The sequence below is a fragment of the Silurus meridionalis genome, chromosome 16 (genome assembly GCF_014805685.1).
Source record: "Silurus meridionalis isolate SWU-2019-XX chromosome 16, ASM1480568v1, whole genome shotgun sequence".
NCBI classification, from domain to species: Eukaryota; Metazoa; Chordata; class Actinopteri; order Siluriformes; family Siluridae; genus Silurus; species Silurus meridionalis.
The window spans coordinates 4,680,871-4,696,600 of NC_060899.1; the positions used below are offsets into that span (position 1 = coordinate 4,680,871).

Genomic DNA, 15,730 nt, shown 5'->3' on the forward strand with positions numbered 1-15,730 from the left:
TTAAAGATCACAGCTTCATCCTCCTGAACTTTATATCTACAGTGCCATTTTGAGGCACATGTTTATTTTGTGATTATAATTCTGCACGCCAGCATAAGGCCAGATTTAATAAGAGAGAGAAAGAGAGTGTATGTGTGTCTATTTTTGGTAATGGTGCCGCTCCGGTCTTATCTTTTTAGGAGATAAACGTAACTGAACAAATAGCCTTCTCTATGGTTCAGTCATGGGCTCATTCATTTACCTGAGGTTTAGTGCTGGTTGTCAATTACAATGAAGACAATTTTAAGTCATTGAGAGTAAGAAAGACCATTTACTTGGCTTTAGGATCAATGAGACATTGTTCTAGTGCTTATAGTGTTCAGTTTGTCATGTTTAACCTCCCCTTTATTCAGTTCAGGTCCGTGTTTGTTGCGTTGATATGTTTTTTGATAAAGTGTTAAATTACTGAAGAAAAAAAGAAAAGAAGAAAGAAATCATTATTTGTTAAAACCTTTGCAATGTTTTATTATCAACTATTTAATGCTGTATTGATTCCTTTTCATAATGATTATCCAGACTTTATTTAGAAAAGCGTGACATTGTATTGATGTATACCTTTTACATGTTTTTATTCTGATCCATATTTCTGAAAAATTATGCTTTTACAGACGTGGTTCCTGCTCCCATTTGGTTTATTTACAGCCTGAACCAAAAGTAGTTGATTGAAATATATTTTTGTTGGCCTACTGGCTTTACTTGCTTGCTGTGCTGACTTTAGCAAGCTGCCCAATGCCATAGCAACACCATAGCCTTTTTTTTCTATTTATTTCTTTTTGCCAGAGCTTAAGATCCGAGTGTACAAAAATTGGAAGAGCTTGTAAATTACAGCTCTGTGTTCCTTTCAGAAAACACATGTAAGAAAACATCGTGACAGATCAAATCGGGCGTCAGTACTTTCTTGTCTTTTAACATTTTAAACTGTTCATTAAATTTAATGGAAATATACAAATGGGGTAGTTTATGTTAAAACATATTTTATCATGTGATGTGCAACCGTGATTAGTTATTTATTTTACAGAAAAATGTTGATATGTCTGTGATTAGAGTGTCATGGAGAGAGATTTGAGATTCACTTATATAACTGGCTTGAGCTGTTTCTACTCCATTCATGACAGATACATACTGTTTTTAGTGTGTATGCTAGCTGTTTATTTGGTACACCTACTCTGCACCTGTTAGCCATTTTATCGGATACATCTATCATAGAGGAACGCTGCAGGACCACCAAAAACCAGATGTTCAGTCAGAAATGGTGGGGGGTGGGGTTGGGCGTAGTGGGGGGAGGGGGGATGGGGGAATGAAAAATAGGAGCAGATGTCTAATTGACCTGTGATGGGTGATTTTAATTAAATGGACACAGATTTTTTTTTTTTTAAAAGAGTATTTACAATCGGTTTGCCCCAATCTGAAAGCTTTATCTGTTTTGGTTACACTTGTACATTTCGGTTACTTGTAGAACTGTTAAAAGGCATATTATGGGAACATTTAATGTCTTATGTAACTTATATTTGTCTTTTCCTTAGCTTGAGACACTTGAACTTAAACGTATTTGTATAAAAGCTTATTTCTCTCAGTGTTGGCTGTGCAGGGGTAATTTCAGAAATGAGAGTGACCTTTCATCACTGTCACACTCACAAAACGCACTTTAATTTGTTTTTGTCTCTTGTATTTGCCAAGTGGAAAAGAATAGGTGCTTGTTTTCTTGGCTGGGAGATGAGCCAGTGGATCAGAACCCACAGAGCCATTTCTGAAATCTGTTTTTGTTTACCACATGGACATTTGATCCCTCCGACCTTGAGGTAATGGAATTGATACCAGGTTTCTCTGGGATGCATGCCACAGCTTATATCACAGATTTAAAAAAAATGGCATGGCTTTACTGTTTTTATTATTAATTTAGAATAATTTAAATAATTTAAAAGACAGATGGTCCTTGTCCTCTTTAGTCCTAAGGACGCGTTTTTGTGGTTTCCAAAAATAATTTCAATTTGTTTGACCACAAAACAGTTTTCCACTTTGCCTCAGTTCATTTTAAATTATCTTTGGCCCAGAGAAGACAGTATCATTTCTGTATTATGTTCACATTTAGCTTCTTCTTTACATGATGGAGCTTTAACCTGCATTTCTAGAAGACATAGTGAACTGTGTTCACAGACAATGATAAAGGTGTTTCTGAGCCCATGCAGTGATTTTCATTACCTTTTTTTAATGCAATGCCACCTAAGGGCCCAAAGATCATGAGCATCCAATATTGATTTCTGCCAATATTTACTTTTCTCCGAATTCTCAGAATCATTTGTTGGTATCAAATCAAATCAAATTTTATTTGTCACAAACACATACATACAGGGTACGACATGCAGTGAAATGCTTTTGACGACGGTCCGGCATGAGGGAATAAAATAGGGTAAAAAAGGAGAATAGAAAATATAAAAAATATAAATATAATAACAAAATTTAAAGAAAAATATAATAAGAAAGAAGGCAGATAAATAAGATGTAGAGATATATAAATATATATAAATATATATGTATATATACGTACATATACATATACACATATATACACATACATATACATATATATACACATACACTGAAAATGTACACAGAAAATGTTTATGTTTATGGCAGTGTGCAGTTAGCCAGTAAACAACAGTAAACAAGTTATGATTGACCATGAGTGTCCGTGTGCAGTGAGGTGTGGTGTAAAGTGTCCTTGTGCGGGATGGTGTGGTATAAGAAAAGAGAATATAAAAAAATATGAAATAAATATGAAAAAGAAAATGAAAAAGAAAATATGAAAAAGAGATGGAATGTAAAGTGCACTGTGCTGTGCAAGTCCAGTGTATAATGTGCCGTAGCACGAAAAGTGTGGTTGTGCAGGGGAAAAAATGGTGATGATGGAGAGAGTGGGCCAGTTTTTAGATCCTGGGTGTTTCCTGGTTTAAACTCCGAATGGCCTGCGGGAAGAAGCTCCTCCTCATTCTCTCTGTGTTCGCCTTCAGGAGCGGAAGCGTTTCCCAACGCAACAGAGAAAAGAGTCCATTGTTGGGATGGCTGAGGTCCTTCACAATTTTCCTGGCTCTGGTCCTGCACCGTGTGCTGTAGATGTCCTGCAGGTCAGGAGCTCGGTGTGGATGGTACGTTCGCTGAACGCACCACCCTCTGGAGGGCTCGTCTGTCCTGCATGGTGCTGTTCCCGAACCAGGAAGTGATGCTACCCGTCAGAACGCTCTCGATGGTGCAGGTGTAAAAAGTCTTAAGCACCTGAGAGGGTAGTTTAAAGTCCCTTAAGCGTCTCAGATGGTACAGACGCTGCCGGGCCTTCTTCACCAGGGTGTTGATGTGACAGGACCAAGACAGGTCCTGTGTGATGTGAACACCCAGGTACCGGAAACTGTCCACTCTTTCCACTGGAGTCCCGCAGATGTTTAGCGGTTGGTATGACCGCTCCTGCTTCGTGCTGAAGTCCACGATCAACTCCTTAGTCTTGCTGACGTTCAGGAGAAGGTTGTTCTCCTGGCACCATCTCTCCAGGTTTTTAACTTCCTGTAGGTAGGCCGTCTCGTCGTTGTTGGAGATCAGGCCCACCACAACGGTGTCGTCAGCAAACTTGATGATGGTTGTGGAGTTGGAAGTGGCCACACAGTCATGTGTGTACAGTGAGTACAGCAGGGGGCTCAGAACACAACCCTGAGGAGCTCCAGTGCTGAGGGTGAGGGTGGATGAGGTGTGTTTTCCCACCCGTACAGCTTGTGGTCTGTCCGTCAGAAAGTTCGAGATCCATTGACACAGCGGCAGGCTGAGTCCCAGGACCTCCAACTTAGAGGTGAGTGTGGAGGGAATTATGGTGTTGAATGCTGAACTGTAGTCCACGAACAACATCTTTGTGTAATTCCCATTTCTTTGGTCCACGGTGGTCCAACGGTGGTATTATGTACTATACGTGATAAGACATTCAAAATAAAGTTCAATTTTAAATTGAGAAACATTATTCTGAAATTGTTTCACAAATTGAAGAAGTGCTTTTTCACAGATTGATGAACCTTACTCTTTTTATATTTAATCATGTTATTGTCCCTGTTGCCAATTAACCTAATTAGTTATAAAATCCTCCAGCTGTTATTTTTAGTAACACTTACTTTTCCAGCCTGTTGTTGACCAGTCCCAACTTTTTTTTGAGAGGTGTTGCAGCCATCAAATAAAAAAATGCCATTTTCCATATAAATATGGGTTTGACATATTTCTGACTCTGACAGAAATCCTCCAAAAAACCCTAATTTAATAATCAAGTACAACACAAGGTGCAACATTTTCCACAATTTACATATTTATTGACACCCCAACTTTTATTCCTTCATAGTTATAGATGTGGACAAATTTAACGCTACCCCTCCATGGAAAAAAGGAAGCCTTCTATGAGCCCTGGTCTGAATCATATCCAACATTAATGGAAAGAGTTGAAACATGCAGTCTGGAGAAGGCAACCTTCGTTCAGGCAGTTTGCTCATAAAGAGTGGGCCAAACTACCTATGTTCCCAGTGAGAGCTACAGAAATCACTTGTTTGCTGGTGAGCTCTTCTAAAGGTTAGGTTAGCTTAAGAGTGCCATTATTTTTGCCTATTCCAATTTTATTCACTGTATTACTTCAAATATTTAGTTGAATCAAAAATCAAAAGCAGAGTTAGATTTTTATGGCTAGCTACCATTCTTCACCTCTCTTGAAGTTGATTCTACATAAACAATTATATTTTTCTTTGTTCATCATTAGGTTTGGATTATGTGGAGCTCCCACCATGTAAGCCCCTGTAAAAGAGCTGTTACTATAGAAACAGTAATGCATTAGATCGAGTGCATTAATATAACGCTATGATTTTAATTACAACAGACACTACTGTCAGATCTGCTGCTCTGGAAGACCAATTAGATTCACGAATTCAACACTTCTGTGATACAACGTTCATATTTAATATGTTAGTAGGTCACTTGTGTTGTCTAACTCCTCCTGACCTGATGACAGATTGCATCAGCATACTCCATGCAGGGTTGGGCAAAGATACATCAAAATATATTTTAAAGTAAAATACCAAATACCTTAATTTTTTTATTGAAATAAACTGCTAAATACAGCAGCCACAGCATGTATCAATATAAACTACTGTATTTTTGTAATTAAAAAAAATAATAAAAAATTAGTTTTACAAGGGAGCATGAAATTTATTTGCAAATCTTCCATCAATTGGCCTGTCGGATCGCTACACCATGACACTGACTCAATTGATAGATAGATAGATAGATAGATAGATAGATAGATAGATAGATAGATAGATAGATAGATAGATAGATAGATAGATAGATAGATAGATAGATAGATAGATAGATAGATAGATAGATAGATAGATTTAATTGTAAAAAAGTTATATACAGTGTTAATACAGTGATCTGGTTTATTAAGTAAACAAGGTTTGATAGCAACAGTTTTTTTGTCGAGTCATGCAATAAATCTGACATATGAAACCAGTTAACAGATCAAATATTCACAGACAAATCCCTGTGATCTCCCATATGAAGGTTAGTTTTAAATTTTAAAACAGTTTAATGTTTAATATTTTGTGAATGACTAATAACTCTATCCTAATGTAGTTACTTGGTGTTTGGTAATAAAGGACTACTTTGCATCAGCAGCACCAACTCAATAACAAATACGTCATTCATAAGAAGACGACTGATAACACGTGTATTCATAGAAACTAGTTTCTAACTGATCAATCATTTGATTGTTAATCATAAATATGATAATTCATTATGTGTCATGCAGCCATTTATGCAATGGTATGCAAAATCATGATCCTACTAAACAGCTACTTCAATGAGGGTACAATATACGGCAATCAAATATCGATGACTGGGCACCTATTTAAAAGCTGGCAGCCTGCAGGTTTCTTACCCTCACCACCTTCTTCCGTATGGATCAATTTTCTGTTCTGTTTCTGATCTTAACAAGTCCTGGCAAAATACTGAGCAGGCACCAATCAGAGGCTGCATTTATATGATGTCATCATGTAGACTTCTTTTAAAGTATTTTACAGTATTTTTAAAAATACCAAAATACAAAACACTAAAGTATTTTATTACAAAATATAAAGCCATTTTCATCCAACCTCTCAAATACAAATTACAAAACTCTATGATATATTTGAAATACGTATTTGAATACATATATAATAAATACTGCCTATCTCTGACTCCATGTATGTCAAAAAAAGTATTGATTTGTATGGGTCCATAAGATTCGTATGTGCTTATTGAAAATCCCATTCCACATTGTCCCCCTTGTTGTTATAATAACCTCCACTCTTTTCTGAAGATGTTCCACTAGATTTTGAGTGTGGTTGTGGAGATTTGTGCTCATTTGGCACCAAGGTCGTTAGTAAAGTAGGTTGTATGTTGATGTAGTGTGAGGAGGAGTGGGACGCAGGCAGTGTTCCAATTTATACCAAAAATGTGTGTGTATACAGATACTATCCACACACACACACACACACACACACACACACACACACACCGATCAGGCATGATGACATTATAACATGACCAGTGAAGTGAATAACACTGATTATCTCTTCATCATGGTTAGTGGATGGGATATATCCGTCAGCAAGTCCTCAAAGTTGATGTGTTAGAAGCAGGAGAAATAGGAAAGTGTAAGGATTTGACAAGGTTTTAAATTGGTATGGCTAGATGACTGTGTTAGAGCATCTCCAAAACTGCAGCTCTTGTGGGATGTTCCTGGCCTGCAGTGGTCAGTATTTATAAAAAGGAATCATCCAAGGAAGGAACAGTGGTGAACCAGCAACAGTGTTATAGGCGGCCGAGGCTCATTGATTCACATGGGAAGTGAAGGCTGGGGCACGTGGTCCGATCCAACAGATGAGCTCCTGTAGCTCAAATTGCTGAAAAAGTTAATGCTGTTAATGTTCTACATTTTTGCAGCAAGAGGGGAACAACACAATATTATGCAAATGTGCGTAAAGTTATGCCTGATCGTTGTAAATATTTGTAATCATTTACTAAATGCAACATTCAAAACTGTGCTGTTATTTGCTAATTTAATAAACCTCTTTATTGAGGTTTGGGGGGTTGGTGTCTGAGGAATGCCTTTCAAATTCATAATAATACTGACATTATAGGGCTTTTTTCTTTCTTTTTCATTCTATTTTGTCATGTCTCTTTTCTGTTCTGGAGAGCCTTCCATTACAGCTTAACCTGTTACAAAGCAATGACATTGGAGACTTGCTCAGAAAAATGCTACATAAGCATAACCAATCTGATCATCAAGTAATGTTATGAAATGATGTATAGATTGATATTATTTAAGTTTACATTACTTACTGCCGGTTTTACCTCGTTTTGCATTTACCCCTCAGCGACCTCATCCTATTCAGCACTTTTCTTTCTTTCCTCATGGCCTTCTTTTTTCTCATTTTTTTCTTTTTCACGTTTCAATCTCCCCAACGCTTGTTTTGATCACCAAATACCTTCCATTTCCGCTGTCTTCTTTTTCTTATTGTTCTTTTTTTCTCTGCATTACTGACAAAAAAATGTCCAATATTTCTTACAGAAGCTGTCATCTTGTCCTGCAAATAACCGAATTCCTTCAACAGAAAACACTACTTGTAGAAAAGTAGATCTTTTTTTTTTCTTACCCCACTGCAGACTTGTATATGCCTGCACTACCTTGGCTTCCCCAAGGCTGCATTAAACTCTTGACATTGAATCATGTTCAGTACATTCTAGAAAAAATTACCTTTGCTTTCTTTTTTTTCCTCCTCTTCTGCAGGGGTATTCCGGGCAAGAAATGTGGGAGCATCATATTTACAGCGGAGGAGCTTAGCAATTGCAGGGTCAGTGTTTTACAAACACACACACACACACACACACACACACACACACACACACAAACACAAACATTAAACCATGCCATTAGAAACACGAGATTTCTATTTTCTTTTCTTTTTTTTAACATATGTCTGGAGATGTCAGTGGACAATAAAGTCATTTAAAGCAAGCAAAAGTGCCAATTACACAGAGACCATCTTCGTCACACACACACACACACATTAACAAGCATTGCATTCCTCATTCGAAACTCTAACAAATACATTTGTCACTGTAAGCGCACACTGTCACTTTTACCTTGTACAATCAATACTGACAGCTGCACTAACCAGCAGGAGGTTCATTTTCCACGCAGCACTTTTCAGGTGCAGCCTCGAATAATTCCACTGTCTGAATCATTTGAAGTGACACTTCTTCTTACATCTCTGTAAGGACATGCGTTGTCTGCTGCTGTTGTCTGAGGGAATTCATATACAGTGCCCTCCAGAATTATTTGCAGCATTTCAGAATCTGCTATATGCTACTTTTTAGAATTGTTTTTACTCTGTAATAGTATCAACAACATACCGTAAATTCGCTTATTTTTTATGGTATTAAGACAAACCGAAAACGCCTTGAGGGAAATTATTTAAATCATTGATGCTAGTACGAAATACTCTTCATGGCAAGCCCCAAACCATTGTTGCAAACTGTTTATCTAAATTCATCTCCATTGTTTTTGAGTTTAACCCTTCACAAAAATCTCATGGATCTTTGGTCTGTGAGGAACCATCCTCACCTGGAGTGAGTGGTCTTCAACTGGATAGAACTCCATCCAGAAATAGGGCATCAGGAGGTTCAGGCTGGTCGTTAAAGAAGAAGGGCACAGGATCTCTGGTACCTCAGAAGTGTGTGTAGTTCATTAAAGAGAAAGGGATAGAGAGTTGTATGCAAGCAGAATAATGGATATTTAGCATACATGGCCATTAATATGTATGAAGAACTTGAGCTATTCCTCTTCACAGTGGGGCTGTCCTCTCAGACTGTTATATCCTTGTCCAGGTTCAGTCTTTTTAAATTTTTTTAAAACCTGGATCATGAGTTTTTCCAAAATGTAATTTCTTCTCAGTTTATTAAAGCCAGTATAAAGTAAATGCTTTAATTAATGGGAATGTTAGTTGGAAGTGAATATTCTTATCCATCTATATGTAAGACTAATGCCTGATATTCCTCATAGAATTTCGGGTTTTCCCAAATGAAATGAAATGACCAACGTGAAATAACCGTGGTGATTACTTTGGGCATGGCTTTAAAACAGTGTTTCTACTTCATACTGTGACAGAAGTTCAAAGCCAGGCATTGTCAAAGTTTTGCGAGCGAAGATAATCTGCGAAAAATTTAGTACGATCCTCTAGCAGTGTGGTTGCTGCTACAACTTACGTTTACTGAGTAGCCAGTAAAAATGCAACATGAAATGAGTTATTGATCAACATGACATGGTGCTGAAACTTAAATTCAGTGTAGGCAAAAAAAGGGCTAAAAGGAATACAGATTCCAATAAGAAAGGAAGGTCAGGGATTTGTGGGAGCAGAGGTCTCGCTTGTCTGACGTGTCCTCTTGTAATCTGACCGCATCAAGAAGAATACTGCATGGGAAAAATAGTGAAGGAATTTCTCCTTCCATGTGGGAAGCAAGCAAGCTGTACAAGTTCAGTACGATTCAAAAGGTGTCATGATCGTAGTCTACACAGCCGTCATACCCAAGTTTATTAGATTAATGTCACACAGTGCGATTTGTAATTATCTTATAAGATTGCTAAAATCGCTGTAGAATTCATAAGAGGCATCTCGGGCCAGTGTCTCAGTCGGCCAGTGCTTCTTAAAGGTTAATAAAGAAACAGATGTGTGAACATTTGCATTTACACAGATTTGCCCTTTGCCCCAAATGTAGTGCTTCCTCAGAGACATGTTTGGTGTCTGAAATTACTTTTGGAGCAAAGAGATTGTATGTATCTAACAAGTTAAAGATGTTCTGACTGAACCCAAATCTTTTGTCTGCCTTAAACCATTTCCAGTACTTCAGTCGCATTAGCACTTTATTACACAGTGTGACTTCCTGTTATTTCAAAACATGAACCAGACTCAGTGTCGGACTTAATTTCAACCTAAAATGCATCTGTATTTATTGGGGAAGGGGGGGATTTTTCGGGTATAAGTAGTACTTTACTTCACTTTTTACTTTCACTCATTAAATTTATTAAAAAACCACACTCGTTACTTTAGTTTTAATCTATTTGGTGACATGATCGATATTTTTTTCCTCTCATTGCGTGCCGTTTTCAGCCCATCAATCTATTTCCTGTTATTGCGCTGCTTTTTCAACCCACCACTAGTGTATCGTTAGCCATTCACTCATAGACATTTAAATGTAAAACTGTTCACGCAACTCCGGTCCTAAGGCATTGCAGTGAACTGTTTATATTAACTCCAGTCCAAATTCATCTTCATGGTTCCTGAGTTTAACGCTCCAGTGCAATCTCGTGGATCATTAGGCTGTGCATGTGGACCAGCCTCAGCTGCAGCGAGTCTTCAATTGAAGAGAACTCTGTCTGGAAGTAGGGTGTCAGAATGAATCAGGCAGGATCACTGGTACCTAAGAAACATGTGTAGCTTGAAAGAAAGAGAGAGAGAGAGAGAGAGAGAGAGAGAGAGAGAGAGAGAGAAAGAGGGGAGGTAGAGAGTAACATGGATTATTAGCTATTCTTATAGTTATATATGGTTAAGAACACTTTGCAGTGTGTATAAAGTGCAAGTAGGGTCGCTCACAATAGAACCAGGGGTGTAAAAAGTACCTGAAAATCATACTTAAGTAAAAGTATAGATTTCCTCCTGCAAAAGTTACTCCAAGTTTAAAGTCATCAATTCCAAGATGACTTGGGTCAAAGTCTTAGAGTATCTGATTTTAACAGTACTAGTCTTTAACACCAAGACACATGTTAAAACAGTCGATTTTCTAAAATGCAAATTAAATTGTACACTGCATAAACCAGCAACACAACAACCTCTTCAACATGCCAGAATGAAACAAAGATCAAACAAGTCGATCAAAAAAGACAAAACAGTATTGCAACCTTTGAAAAAGGGATCTTCAATCAACAAACAAAATTTCAGTTTCATGTCACACAGTAGAAGAAACATTAGTATTCAATGAAAAAAATACAGTAAATCATTTTTCAAAGTAAAACCAAATATTCAGAGAAAAACATTCAGAGATTGTGATTTGATCCACCTCTCAGTCTCAGAGGGGACAGGATATTTATTCATCTTAAACAAAAGCTGTTTTACTAGTTTTTTTTATTTATTTTGGACTAAAAATGAGGCCAGCAGTGCTAAAGAGTTGAAACAGCAGATGTGGGTAGGAAAGTGCAAACAGAGGTGCAAAACGTAATTGGTAATGTAAAAAGAATATTGAATATAATATATATTGAATCAGTAAAAGTTGCTTATATCTTTGATATTTAGTAAAACTAGAAAGTAGACAATTGATTATTTAAGTATAGTAATGAAGTACATTAACTCAAATACTTTGCACTGCTGACCAGAACTAAAAGGGAGAACCAAAAAGCAGCATAGACATGAGGGAGCTCTGGGATATAAGGTGGCCAGCCACTCCACTATCAGTGAATGTGTCAGAGTGGTGGGATACATCATCCAAACATCCCAGTTCACCATGATGAACTGGTGTCCACAAATCATCAGTCTCCATATAATGTGCATACAATCGGTGTGGTGTTGACTGTCCCCATCTTTTCTTGTCTTTATAAAAGTGAAGTGTGCTATTGCACCAGTAATGTGTATACAAAATGTGTATATGTAGATTAGATGGATGGTTTACATGCACTTACTTGACACATTGGTACATCTGCAGTTTGAAAAAATTAGCAAGTCATGTGTAGTCTATTTTTACTTCACATGTCAAATGGGGCACATTGGTGTTGAGTTTATTGCGCAGCTGAATATTTTAACCCTATGGAACACCCATGTTTGTAATGTACTGTAGAACCTTATAAACACAAGGAATCGCTGCTTATTTATTTGTTTGTATGTTTAAAGAGAACGTATATTATCACTGTGCAGTGTATAGTGAGTGCATTTGATTCATAACCTTGTAGATCTGTTACAGAAGCAAAAAAATACTCGCATGCGAAGCAAACATCGAGCACGCTTGAATGAATTGAATTGAAGGATCTGTATGGTCTTTCATGCAACAGGATATTGCCACCATGCAGCTCTGTGCCAACAAGCTGGATAAAAAAGATTTCTTCGGGAAATCTGACCCTTTTCTGGTGTTCTATCGCAGCAACGAGGACGGCACGTAAGCAACATCTACGACCTGATGCTTTTTTTCTTAAGATGAACAGTGAGATGTAAAGTATTATACAGTAAATGTATTTTCTACAGAGAAGGTAGACCGGTGCATATGAAAATGTTCATTATATTTTGTTCTGTTTGTTTTAACTCAAATCATATGTCCTGGTAATAATGTGATCGCTCTCAGAGCTCTTAGGAACAGATTTCTTTGACTCGCTATGGCGCTTTGTTATAGGTTCACCATCTGCCATAAAACAGAGGTGATCAAAAACACTCTGAATCCAGTGTGGCAGCCCTTCACCATCCCTGTACGAGCTCTGTGTAACGGAGATTATGACAGGTGAGGATTGGACAATGCACACACACACACACACACACACACACACACACACACACACACACACACACACACACACACACACACACACACAGAACTCTCACTTTCTGTTCTTGTTGCTGTTACTATTTGCTGCATGGTGATTTATATTCTCACCCACTCAGCCCTCTTGCTGAAGTGCTAGCCCGAGATTTTCCATACTTTGGCTAGTTTGAAAACGTTGCCCACGTGTTGTGTAGCTGTGCGATTCGGATGCAGCCATGCTGAGAATGAGTCGGCATCTGACAGCTTTGTCTCCGCCACACCGAGTGTAAATCCAGCAATGATAGATGGAAAAAAATAAAAGGGAAGACAGTTGGACAAAGACAATGCCTTTTTTCATTGTCTCTGTCCTTATATTGAACATTATTGAAACGTTAGAATCCTATTTCTCAAATAAAATGTACTCATCTATTTTTTTTTCCAAATCCAGAACAGTTAAAGTCGACGTCTACGACTGGGACCGAGATGGAAGGTACTGTATCTTCTGACAATGTGTTTCTCACAGTTTGAACCTGAATTCTTCTGCTAGGACATGTTCCTGTTTCAGCTTTATCCCTTTGTGGTTGCATGAAAGCTTGCAATTCTGACAAAATCCGATGTTAATGCATGCTTTGATGGAATTTTTATCTTTTCTTCGGAGTATACAGTGGGTGCATAACATCAATATTAAATTTGAAATAATCTTCTATCCCAGGAACACTAGGTATGATGCCGAATGAAACGTTATTTTGTTTTAGGTCACCATACCCACACATACACACGTAGGAAATTTAGACAAGCTAATTAACCTAGCAGGATTTGAAAGAAAAATGGAAACAGAAAGAACATTCAGAACATTTTTACTCAGTAACACAGTAACTGCTTTATAACGGCAAGGGTCAAAGTAGATTCTTGGGACACTGGGTGGGATACAAGTCTAAGGCATTTTTTGGTGATTTGAGGAAAACAGAGAACTCAGAATAAACAGGATGGACACACATGGACAAGAGGGTTATCATGTTAACGTTGGTGTATAATAATATATTAGCAGTTGAATATCTGCCACAATTTTCAAATAGTTGAAAAGAAAGAAGTGTAGACACATCATACTGGTGGTGACTGATTGGCTAAAAAAACTGTTTTTCCAAAAACATTTGCTTTTATGGCATTTGGAAGACGTCCTTATCCAGAGCAACTTAAAATGAACTAATTTCTACAAATTGAGAGTTAAGGGCCTTGCTCAGGGGCCCGACAATGAGAGCTTTTAATGAGAAGTCCACCAGTGACAAATTCTGATCCTTTTTAAAGAGCAAATGGTTATCATCAGATTATTGCACAGTCTCTGGATAGAGAATTATCCATTATTTAACCATAATTATTGAATTAATTTGAGTTTTGTTTCTCAGTCACGATTTTATTGGCGAGTTCACCACCAGCTACAGAGAGCTGTCTCGGGGCCAGAGCCAGTTTAACGTCTACGAGGTGAGTGAAAAGCTCATGTGTTTGTACTAAATGCAATGTAATTAACCTTTCTGAGATGCCGATTGTAACAACAAGTCCCCGCAGAAATCATTCTGGTATTGTAGCATTTTGCTGTGTCTTGTTTTAGGTTCTCAATCCTAAAAAGAAGGGCAGGAAAAAGAAATACATCAACTCTGGCACAGTAAGTAGGATGGCCTGTCAAAGTGCCCTCTGCTAGAAATTAATTTTCTTAATTATACTTATTATCTAATCTTTCATTTTCTCTCCAGGTGACGCTTTTGTCCTTCAAAGTAGAATCAGAGTACACTTTTGTGGACTTCATCAGGGGCGGGTGAGAGCTTTGTTCGAGCTGCAACTTAAATTAAACAGATATTTATGCATCTGCGTTATTCTCTACAATGGGCCTCATTTATCAAGCTGAATGTGAACGATTTCTTCACGATTTTACGAGTGTTCACACATGCAGTTTAGTATTGAAAATCCTGCAAGTTGGAGAAAAGGTTTGCATCCTACTTGTGCTCCTAAATGTGTAAATATTCACATAAGAAAGCTAACTAATGCAAACCTCTACTTCAGGTCATATCATTAGCATGGATTACTGCACTATTGTGTGTTGTATATCCTGCCTTGTAAAAATGATTTTTTATCATGTTTACAGCATTTAGCAAACGCCTGAGTAACTTACAGACTCGCACTAGTTCACTAAGTCTGGTACTAAAAGCACCATCGAGAATATCATATGATAACATCTGGACATCTGAACATCCCATTTCACATTTAGCTGTTGGAAAAATCTCAATCTCCATAATAATGAAACCATAATCTTGATTTGTGCGCAGTGGCATTGTCATGCTGGAGCAGGTTTAGGTCTCCTAGTTGATTTGAAGGGAAAATATAATCCTATATAATGACGTCCTATACAATTGTGTGCCTCCAATTTTGTGGTTCCATATGGCTAGAAATTTCAGGTGTCCCAATACTTTTGTCCATACAGTGAATTTAACCTGATCTGTGCATTAGACAAAGAAAATCAGCCTTTTGAAATGTTTGTGAATCCACAAATCTTAGACATGACATTTAGACATTAAAAAAAGATTGATAAATGAGGCTCAATAGTAAACTAATTTTAATCATATAGTTATCTATCTGATTTAATTCAACTATTCCAATACGTCCAAATCCAACGTGTGAAATCTGTTCAAATTTTAAAACAGGACTCAGCTGAACTTCACAGTAGCCATAGACTTCACTGCTTCCAACGGTGAGCTTCTGTGTCTTATTATTAGTCCTGACATTTGTATTATACTGTGTATTGCAACATGCAGTTTCTAACTCTGTGTGTGTGTGTGTGTGTGTGTGTGTGTGTGTGTGTGTGTGTGTGTGTGTGTGCGCATGCACGCACATTGCAGGTAACCCAGCCCAGCCCACATCTCTCCACTACATGAGTCCGTATCAGATGAATGCCTACGCAATGGCTTTAAAAGCAGTTGGTGAAATCATTCAGGATTACGACAGCGACAAACTCTTCCCCGCTTATGGCTTTGGGGCTAAAATCCCTCCTGATGGAAATGTCTCACATGCCTTTCCTCTGGTGAGCTGC

At 37.7% G+C, this 15,730-nt stretch overlaps 1 protein-coding gene across 3 annotated transcripts in view; it reads left to right on the forward strand.

Annotated features, from left to right (window-relative positions):
- cpne9 (copine family member IX) overlaps positions 1–15,730 on the forward strand; it is a 51,584-nt gene that overhangs the window by 30,761 nt on the left and 5,093 nt on the right. For 2 of the 3 annotated variants that reach the window (XM_046869894.1, XM_046869895.1), the window contains exons 8-16: positions 7,883–7,946; positions 12,191–12,294; positions 12,526–12,630; positions 13,100–13,141; positions 14,055–14,130; positions 14,258–14,311; positions 14,400–14,461; positions 15,345–15,391; positions 15,540–15,721. In XM_046869894.1, coding sequence (XP_046725850.1) covers positions 7,883–7,946; positions 12,191–12,294; positions 12,526–12,630; positions 13,100–13,141; positions 14,055–14,130; positions 14,258–14,311; positions 14,400–14,461; positions 15,345–15,391; positions 15,540–15,721 — 736 coding nt within the window. Of the gene's footprint in view, positions 1–7,882; positions 7,947–12,190; positions 12,295–12,525; positions 12,631–12,834; positions 12,974–13,099; positions 13,142–14,054; positions 14,131–14,257; positions 14,312–14,399; positions 14,462–15,344; positions 15,392–15,539; positions 15,722–15,730 lie in introns of those variants that run through there. The other variant, XM_046869896.1, reaches the window with a different exon arrangement.